This window comes from Mustela nigripes, chromosome 1 (assembly GCF_022355385.1).
Source record: "Mustela nigripes isolate SB6536 chromosome 1, MUSNIG.SB6536, whole genome shotgun sequence".
NCBI lineage: Eukaryota > Metazoa > Chordata > Mammalia > Carnivora > Mustelidae > Mustela > Mustela nigripes.
The window spans coordinates 69,322,971-69,333,489 of record NC_081557.1 but is presented as its reverse complement, the minus strand read 5'-3'; the positions used below and the strand labels follow the sequence as shown (position 1 = coordinate 69,333,489).

At 38.5% G+C, this 10,519-nt stretch overlaps 1 protein-coding gene across 1 annotated transcript in view; it reads right to left on the bottom strand.

The window, feature by feature from the left end:
* Positions 1-4,063: 4,063 nt before the first annotated feature.
* The window catches only part of CEP57 (centrosomal protein 57), a 41,213-nt gene continuing 34,757 nt past the window's right edge, over positions 4,064-10,519 (bottom strand). Inside the window, exons 9-11 of the mRNA XM_059413133.1 lie at positions 8,515-8,759; positions 7,563-7,707; positions 4,064-5,856 (exon numbers count right to left, since the gene is read on the bottom strand). Coding sequence (XP_059269116.1) covers positions 5,623-5,856; positions 7,563-7,707; positions 8,515-8,759 — 624 coding nt within the window. The 3' untranslated portion in view covers positions 4,064-5,622. The remainder of the gene's footprint in view (positions 5,857-7,562; positions 7,708-8,514; positions 8,760-10,519) is intronic.

Here is a 10,519-nt window from a genome sequence, read left to right as displayed (position 1 = left end):
TGTTTGCCTTAAATGTCTTTTGCAGAAATGTTTTTGAAGAAGGGTGGCTTAGCACCTGCTCCAGATTGAAGTGTTCAGTTTCAACCCATTTTGTTTCTAATACCGAAATCAAGCAGTACTAAACAAGGCAGTGTTCTTTCACTTGTGACCTCAGCCTTGTTGTTGGGTCTGGTGGTGAGGAACTGTAATTTTTCCTACTACCTCCAGTATTAGCAAAATTACTACCAGGATGATTTGGTCTTTGTATGATACACATTTTAAAAAAAGTTGTCAGGGTATTTTTGAGCAGCCAGCCCATCAACTGAAGCTAAGTTTTCTCTTCCAGATATTTTACAAACCCATTGATGTCCATTCTTTCATTTTCCTCATTTAAGCCTTGATCATTTTGGTCTGATACCACATAAAAATACAGATGACTGAAGAGTTTCAGACTTTGTCTCAGTACCCTACATATCCACTTTAAATTCCATACAAAGGCCAGAGCAATGGAAATGCAAATCTATCACTTACCATTTTAAGACTTTTCCAGGGGTTTCCTTTTCACCTTAACAAAAGTCTTTAAAGTGGAGTGCATTTAAGAGAATCTCCTGGGGGCAACGTGAGGATCTTGATGGCCTTGTGAGACGTTCCTCTTTCCTCCCCCTCAACTTACAACCAGCTGGACATCCAAGACTGAACAGAAGCGCCTCTGCACATCAAGTCCAAGGAAGTTATGGAGCCAGGGGAATTACAGTGGCAGTGACTGTGGCGACCTCCTTAGTGGAGGTGGTAGAACGAGAACGGGGTACCCAGAAGTGCTCAGCAGCGATGGGCTGCAGTTGGAGGGTTCTACTGCTTTTCAGGAACACCTAGATTTCTGAGGAGAGACTTCCATGACTGGGTAGAGGGAAAGAAAAAACAAGTCAGAGAGAGCTGAAGGGACATGGTTCCTTCCATAAGCTCTGGGATTCCAGCAAGAGGTCCATCCATGTGCCTTTGGGAATCCCCCACTCAAGGACTGCCCTACCAGGCCATGGGCACACCTAAAGCCCCAAGTGCTAAGCATACACCTCCCCCCACTCTGTGACCCGTCTTTAAAAAATAAAACCAAAGATTTTATTTGAGAGAGCTGATGGATGTGCATGCATGGGGGGGTGGTATAGAGGGAGAGGGAGTTTCAAGGACTCTGCACTGTGTGCCCCCCACAGAGCCGAGGTGGGGCTGGATCTCAAGACCCTGAGATCATCACCTGAGCTGAAACCAGAAGACACCCAACCCACTAAGCTACACAGGCGCCCCCAGTGTTTTTCTTTTTACCACCTTTTATGTGCACACATTAAACTTCAGCAGGGAGTTACCACCAGTAAGAAAACTCAAAAGCTTGTGCTATAGCACCACCTTCTGGGAAACAAAAGAAAGGCTTCTAACTGCCAACCTGATGAATTATTAAAATCAAACAAAGCCTTATGTAAGTAAGAAAGGTGTTTGCTACTTTAAAGGTGGCGGCAGAGGCCCATTTCATTGAATACCATAAAAAATCATGGTAACACAGGATCACAAAAAGGTAATGACAGTTCTCCAGTAACTGTACCCAAAGACATGGAACAATGTTCTAACTTAGAATTCAAAGTAAGAGGACAGAATTCAACAAGCTCCAAGAAAACTCAGAAAGGCAATTCAATGAACTTAGGAATAAAATTAATGAACATTAAGAAGTACTTTGCCAAAGAAATTGAAATTCTAAAAAAGAATTAAAATGAAAATCTAAAGCTATTAGAAAGCATTGGAAATGGAGAAGATCAGATGGAAGAGAGAATAAGCAAGCTGGAAGATAAGAGTTTAGAAATGATTCAGGAGGAAGAGAGAACTAAGATACTTAAGAAGTGGATACAACCTATAACAATTATCAGACTCCAACAGAAAAGCTAACATAAGATTAATGGGTGTATCAGAAAGGGGAGGAGGCAGAGTGTTTCTAGAAAGAAAAAATGGTTGAGAACTTCCTAACCTGGGGGAAGGAACTGGATATACAAGAATACAAAGCTAATACACCTTCTCCAAGACACACGAATGAAACTGTCAAAAGCCAGGGGGAAAAACCTATAAGGCATCACCTGCCCCCACATTAGGCTATCAGATTCCTCAGCACAATTTCTACAGGCCAAGAGAGAATGGAATGACCTATTCAAAGAACTCCCAGGCAAAAACTGCCAGGCAAAGTTATCCTTGATATGAAAGAGAAAGGATTTCCCAAACCAATAAAATGTGAGTTTACCACCCCTAACACTGCCTTAGAAGAAATGCTGGAAGTAGATCTTCTAGGTGAAAAGATCTCAATACACAACATTTTTATTAAAGTGATTGACAGAAAACTGTAACTCTTGAGAATATAAAATAATTGCAGCATAAAGATTAAAGAGCATTAAAAATGATAGCTATTAAATCGTAATAATTCACAGCATTCACAACAAAATTCACAGCATAACAAGATCCTTTGTGACATCTAAAGTATCAGATTAACTCCAATACTTAGCTACTAATAGCCTATTGTTGACCAGAAGCCTTACCAGTAAGAGAGTAAAAAAACACGTTTTGGGGGCATCTGGGTGGCTCAGTCAGTTAAGCATCTGCATTCCACTCAGGTCATGATCCCAAGGTCCTGGGAGGAGTTCCACATCAGGCTCCCTGGTCAGTGGCAAGACTGCTTCACCCTCTCTGCTGCTTCCCCTGCTTGTGCTATTTCTCTAATAAATAAAATCTTAAAACAACAACCCACATTTTGTGTATGTATTATAAACTGTATTTTTAAAGTAAGCTAGAAAGTGTTGAGATCATAAGGAAAATACATTTGCAATACTGTAAAAAATTCATGTGTAAGTGGTCCTACACAGTTCAAACTCATGTTGTTCAAGGGTCAGTTTTACACTAGCAAAGCCACAGTAATAAAAACAGTATGGTACTGGCACAAAAATAGAAATGGAAGAGGCCAGAATGAAATCCTGGCATATGTGGTCAACTCAACAAGGGAGTGAAGAACATCTGCTGGGGAGAGGACAGTCTTCAACAAGTGGTGCTGGGAAAACTAGAGAAATACATGTGGAGAATAATGGAAGTGGACCCCTACCTCACACCACTCACAACAATTAACTCAAAATATATCAAAGACTAAACAGAAGACCAGATGCCATAAAATTCCTAAAGGGAACATAGGAGGAAGCCCCCTGATGTTGGTCTCCTCAATCATTTTTTGGACATTAATGCCAAAAACACAAATAAGAAAAGTAAGAATTAACAAGTGGGACTACATCGAATTCAGAAGCTTATGTAACTTTCATATTTGAGAGCTGTTTTATAACTTTGTATCTATGAGTAGTGGTTGTGCACGTGCACTTTTTCCTTTATGATCTGGGATACAAAACAGAGACCTGTGTGGTTATGTCAAAGCTCTTTAGCCTCCTGTAACTTGTTGGCTTACTCTTCTAGTCTCACTTGCATATCTCAACTCTTAGGTACCAGTACCACTCAGCTAGCCACAACTCTTCCACGTCAACTGCAGAATCTGGCCTTTTCCCTTTTTATTTTACCCCATTGACCTGGAACACTTCGCTTCTGGCTCATTCCAGTTCTCCAGTCTAGGCATCACTTCCTCCTCCAGGATGTTAACCCCCTCCTCTGTGCCCTCTGTGCCCTCACTGCATTGCGCTTGTGCTGTCACCACCACATTCACACCAGTGCTGAAATAATTCAGATGTCTACCACCTACCTACCTTGCAAGCCTGGTATCCATTTCAGCATCTCACACACAGAAGACACTTGTCTAAGAAGTGCACTGCACCAGTGCTCTCGCAACAAACTAGGTGTCTAACAGCAAACTCCTGCGTTATAAACTCTCAGACAATGAGAATGAGGCGGTTTTGGTATCCTTGTTTTCAACTCTCATCTGACTGTATTAAAAGCCGAAGATCAGAGTTTGACTCCTATCTGAGGGATGGGGTGGGTTTTAGCACCATTAAACTTCTCCTAATTAGGACTTACAGCCATTACCATGCCAAATGTCACACAGTTTAATGACCTGAAATTCAAACACAGCGATAGCAAAAGTTTAATATAGTTGAAATGGTGGTCGAGACACAAGAAAATATTTTCCATGTCACCAGAGCAGTGATTCTTTGGGTCTGTGGACTCACTGTTGTGATGTCAAGAGGATACAAAACTGCGCACGCAAGCAAAAGTTTACATACAATTTCAGAACATTCACAAACAGATCCAAATTCAAGGAACCTAAATGAAGAACTCTGTAAAAAAATTAATTCAAGTAAGAGGCCTAACAAGCTTAGTGCCCAGATAGGCACTACAATTCATGCTGATTATACCCAGATAAAATCCCAGAACTTCCATCTAGATCCCAGGGAAGGCATAAAAAATCTAACATGTGGTTAATGTGTCTTCAGAGTATCTCATCACATGCCATGAGATAGTTCAGTCTTGTTGGGTTTAGCTTCTGTGTAAGCATGAGAAAGGCAAATTATGTAATTATACATTCTTATTGTTTCTCAAAACATGTTAAATGTCCTATTTAGAAATGCATTTTTTAGAGAGTTTACAACAAATAAAGCCTTTATTAACAGGCTGTTAAGGAAAATTTCAGTGTTTCCTTAAAAAAAGCTGCTTTATTGACTTCAGTGGCAAATTTATAAAAAGTTCACATGTCTTGATCTATGCAGAATTATGATTCACATTATTAACATAATGAATTACATGTGTACAGCTAATGCACTCATACTGCACACCAATAACATGTCCAAGGGGCTCTTCTCTAAAATTTCAAGATTAAAAAACACCATGCCCCGAACTCAATAGCATGATTACAAACAAGTATTATTTAAAAACAACAAATGTATATGCTTTACAACATTTCCTCTTCTCTCCTCATTCTAAAAGCTCATTTATTTCATTAGTAATTTGCTTATACTTCAAAAAATGTTTTTAAAAGTTTTTCAGTGAATGGACTTAAAATGAATGCTGGGTCTTTAAAAATTTTTTAATGGTGGATAACTCAATACAAGTGTATTTAATACTGATCAATGTCTGGAATGTCAAAAAACAAAACAAAGCAATCCTCTCAAATATGTATAAATACTTAAATATAGAAAAGCTCCACCAACAGTCAAAACAAAGTATATTTAATGGTTGTATTGGAAAGGAGAAAGGGGTGATTTGTGTCAGGGGAAGATTTAGAAAGATTTTTTAAGCAAACACTGCCTACAGGACAGCCTCTCATTTTGATCATTTAAACCTAATTTTACTTAGATATGTAAGGAACTGTTAAAAAAAAAAATCACACCCACAAGTAAACAACTGGTAATTTGTTTACAAAGTGCAGTATTTCAGTACAGCAAATTCATCTCAAAGAAGCAGTGTGTGTGGCTTCCTGGCCTTTAAAACTCCCCTGGTTTCCACTTAGGTGGTTTAACATTTAGTCATGATGCGTAACACAAGAAGCCTGTGTAATGAAGCTTGGGCCCCCTAACACCTGCTATTATTAATTCCAACGTAAGAGAGTATGAGACCTGGAGAGTAAATTGTCAAAATCTGATTGATGAGGTACAGATTATCTGAATAAAATTTATAACCTGCTACCAGTTAGTAATCCCAACATAAACTATTGCTTTGTAATGAACTCTGTATGGTCTGCATGTCCTTCAATAACTGAAGATTTTTCCTGCTTTTTTCACCAGGTCTCAGTTTGACAACGTCCTTCTTGCTTGTGGTTCCTGTGACTCCAGAAGAACGACTGCTGCTGCTTCCTTCTTCATCAAGAGTCTTTCTAGTGGTTCGCAAGTCCCTCTTCTGCTTCTCTACCTTCTGTTTCTCCAGCTATAGCAAATAACCAAGGCAGGGAAAAAGGAGAATTCAATGAAAACAATCTCTTCTGACAACTGGTATTTTTAACTCTCATACAAACTAATATATTCTGGATATAATATATATCCAGATAATATATTCTGGGTTTACTGTTTTAAAGCCTTCAAAAACTAATTGTACCAGTCACTGAACACCATGTGTCAAAATATAAAGGGACATACAAACCAGAGAACAAGAGTAAACATCAATATTGGGGCTCTTTCAGAAGGTAAGGCAGTGTTGCCCAAGTGCAAAATAGAGTGAGAAACAAGAGGGGCTGGGGGAAGGTGTCACGGAGAAGACAAAAAATCTGACATGGTAAGTGAAGGATAGGATAGATACTAGAGGTGAAGAGGAGAAGAGTGGTTCTAGAAACTAGTTTGAGGAGCAATGAAACATTATTTTAGATAAACAAAGAGATGTAATGGTAATGTATTAATATAAAAGATTTTAAATTATTTCACTATTCTAGAACAATTTAAACCAGAGAATTTATTTCAGAGAGCTTTACTTGTACTTTCAGCTGCTGCCAAGCTGGTGTTCCAGTAGCGAGAATAAAGTTAAATCAAATGTACAAAAAACAAATTAGACCATTACTCCTATAGCAATCATTTGCTTATATTTATTCTTTTTTAAATGTGAACTTCACAAAAATACTTAAAATCTCAGGTTTTGGAGTTGAAAAGACCCACACCTGCATGCCAGCTCTGCCATTTACCAGCAGGCCAGTGTGTCCTTGCATAAAGGTTACTTACTTTCACATTAGGATATGCCTACCTCCCAGGAAAGAGCCCATTTCCTTATCCATAGAATAAGACAATACACCCATTTCATAGGCGTTCCATGAAAATCCAATAAGAGGACATATTTAAAAGCACTGAGCATCATGCCTCTCATATAGCCACCAATCAGTAAATGTCAGCCAAACCTATTCTGCGTCCAGTCTTTCTCCATTTCCATCAGTGGTATGGCTGCCCTCTCCCTCAAATGATATTCTGCAGCAAGCTGCCCTGATCTTTCTACTACCAAAGCACAATTCTAATCTGTCTGCTTCTCCCTGACTGCAGTCAGTGATGATCTCTGACAGAGAACTTCTCCCTGCCCAGCTGATCTCCAGACCACTCTCAGCAGTCACAGTAATCACCTAAGCCATGAATCACTATATTTCTCTCCAGATGAAACCCTGGAGTGTGCCCTCCTACTAAGTTCAGTAGGAGGTATTTAATACATGGCTCTTCTATTAATTTAATTTAGCAAGAGAAATATAACAAGATTTTTTTTCACATATTTATATCTGACTTACTCCTTTGGGAATCAAGAATTTCCAAATGCTTTCAAAAGATTTAGATACATGTAGAACCATTTAAATTCATCAGGGAAGTTTAAGTTTGTTCATATAATGGTAAGAGTAAATATATTCAGTATTTGAAACATGTATCTTTGATGATGAAATCGACTCTCAGATTACAAGACAGTGTCTTCCTTCCTAGCCCACTGAGCACCAATCCTTAGTACGAAAGGACTGAATTAGTGTCTACATTAGAGAAATGCTCCCTGTAGCTCCCTATCTGTGATACATTTCAATGTCATCGATTAATGTATTTGAGGAAAGGCTTTTGGCTCTGCTTTGCTCTTTTTAATCATTAGAAACAGGGAAAGGGAAACTGAGTTGGAGTTACCTGGGCTTGGTATTTTCGAACTTTAGTTATTTGGTTGGCTTTGGCCTCCATCCTCCCCACCAGTGCCTCCAGTTCACACTCTAAGTTGTCCTTCAGTTCAACAGTTGGGGATTCTTGGATAAGTTTCGCAAGCTGCTGGTGGTCACTATATAAAAAATAAAAGCAAGGCTTGGTTAAGTTTCTGGTTTCATGGTTAGGTCCAACACAACCCACTCACCATAGGACCACTGGTCTGTGCAATAAAAAATGACTCAATTTCTTAAACAGAGCAACAAGATGGTTTTAAGGCTCAAGAAAGGCACTGGAGGCAAATGCACAAAAGGAGTTCTTAATTTCAAAGACCTAATAATTTATATTGCTTCCTCCCCCAGAACAGTATACATATACACGTATATTGAAAAGAAAAGCCTAGAAAGACAGGGAGGATCTCGTTCTTCAAATACATCCTAATTTATCATTTAAGTTGAACTAAACTCCTCCATGTGTATCAAGCTCCCGATAAGAAAATAAAACTTAAATGTAAACCTTGATCATGAAAACATTTAACAGTATTAAAAAAGGGAGAGATTTCCCCCAGAACAGTTATATTAGTTAAGGTCTTAGTGGATTGGTTCAAGGACTGTGCTCAGATATTTGCTGAACAAATTAACAATACAATTAACGACGTCACCAAGAAGTTAAAATGAAGTTTTAGAACTGTGATTTTTTTAAAAAAAGATTTTATTTATTTGAGAGGGAGACAGCGCAAGCAGCGGGGAGTAGCAGAGGGAGAGGGAGAACCAGACTCCCTGCTAAGCAGGGAGCCCAATTTGGGGCTCAATCCCAGGACCCCTGGGATCATGTCCTGAGCCGAAGGCAGACGCTTAACTGACTGTGCCACCAGAACTAAATATAACTTAAAAAAAAAAAAAAAAAAAAACCCAAAAAACTAAAAACAAAAACTAAAACTCACAAGCTCATTTGCCCAAATTCATCCTGTAAAGTCTGTAAGACTTCTGACAACTCTTCATTAATGCTGTTGGAGGAGGAAGGTGTTACTGACAACTTCTTACTTTTATTACCACTTCGTGAAGAACCTTGCTTTGTCAAAGGAACATTGTTGACCACTCGATCGTTGCACAGGGCTTTACTGTGTTGCTTCATTAGATGCAAGACATGCTGAACATTGGCTACCACAGCATGACTAGGACTGGTGGACTGAAGAAAAATGAGAATTAATTGAAGCCACATCCCCTAAATCTGTTTTCTTGCTTACTCCCTAAGTAGCATAAAAAGACCCCCACCCACCAAGAAACAATATAAATCTCCTAGAGTAAATCCTGGTACCAAGTCACACTGAACCTCTGAAATTCCTCCAATTCGCCTCTTTGTCTCTACCCTCCTGTCATCCCCTTGCAACTACCCCTACTACAAGAAGATTCCATTTGGACTCCCTGCCCCTAGTGTGTTCAGTCTTTAACTCCATAGTGCTAAAAGCTCTCCTCCTAAAATATTACTCTAATAGGAATATTAGGTTGTTCTCCTACTTGAAATATTTGATGTTAAGCCCACTAACTTTAATGTCCAAATTCCTTAGCATAGGAAAGAAGTCTTCTATCATTGAGCTGCAACTGATACCCCACTGGCCTTATAGCCCACCATCCCCTAATTTCTCTGCTTGCTTCAATTGTTTTTTAATCTAGATTCAAATGAACATATAACAACGTGGATGGAACTAGAAGGTACAATGCTAAGTGAAATAAGTTGGTCAGAGAAAGACAAATACCATATGATTTCACTCCTATGTAGAATTTAAGAAACAAAACAGATGAACAGAGAGGAAGGGAAGGAAAAATAAAGTAAGATGAAAACAGAGAAAAAAAAAAAAAGAAAGAAAACTGAGAGGGAGGCAAACCATGACAGACTCTTTAACTCTAGGAAACAAACAGGGTTGCTGGAGGGACAGGAATGGGGGATACAGTAATTGGGTGACAGGCATTAAGGAGGGCACACAGAAGTAATGAGCACCAGGTGTTGTATGCAACTCATGAATCACTGAACTAGCTCTGAAAATCTGCATTATTTAAATAAACTATATTTGTACATGCCATTTCTTTTGTGTGGCCAACATTTTTTTACCATTCTTTAAAACTAAGTTCAAATATATTAACTTTTAAAGACTTCCTTAAAACCTCCAGGTAATGAATTGGTCCAATTAAACAGTCCATTCTCAGATCACCTACAGCATTTATGTCTATCACAACGTTTATCACAATATATTACAATTGTGTTTCCGTATCTATTTCACTTACTAAACAGTGTATGTACTTCCAGGTAGGAGGGACTGCGGTCAAATTCATTTTACTATCCTCAAATAGTTAAGATGCACCAAGTTCATCCTTGTCACATAAACAACAACAGGAGAAACCTGGTATCCTTTTCAAAGTTTCTGGTTTTGAATGCCAAACAATAATCTCCATATGCTATTTCAATTTACAAACAGATGGCTGGACAAACTTGGCTCCATGAGCATCATCTAGACAGCTTGTTTAAAATGCAGATTCCTACAAAACACTCCAAACTCCATGTGGTGTCAAGACCTGGAAATGTGTTTTTTTTTTCTTTTAATTTAAAGAAAATTCTTTGGAAATGTGTATTTTTAAGATTGCCAGTTGATTCTGACCAGCCAGGTTTGAAAACCACTGTGCTAAGCTAACAGATAGCCTCTTTTTTCTTACTTTCTATTGTTAGGTAGCAAACTAAATCCAGCATTATATATGAAGAAGTTTGTATACTGTATCCAAGTAGGGTTTGTCCTAGGAATTCAAGACTAGTTCAACTATTTTAAAAATTGATCAATGTAATGCATCAACAGTAAAAAGGAAAAAGCACATAACCATATCATTTAATAAAGAAAAGCATCTGAAAATATCCAACACCCAATCAGGTACTCTCAGCAAAGTAGAAACAGACGGAAA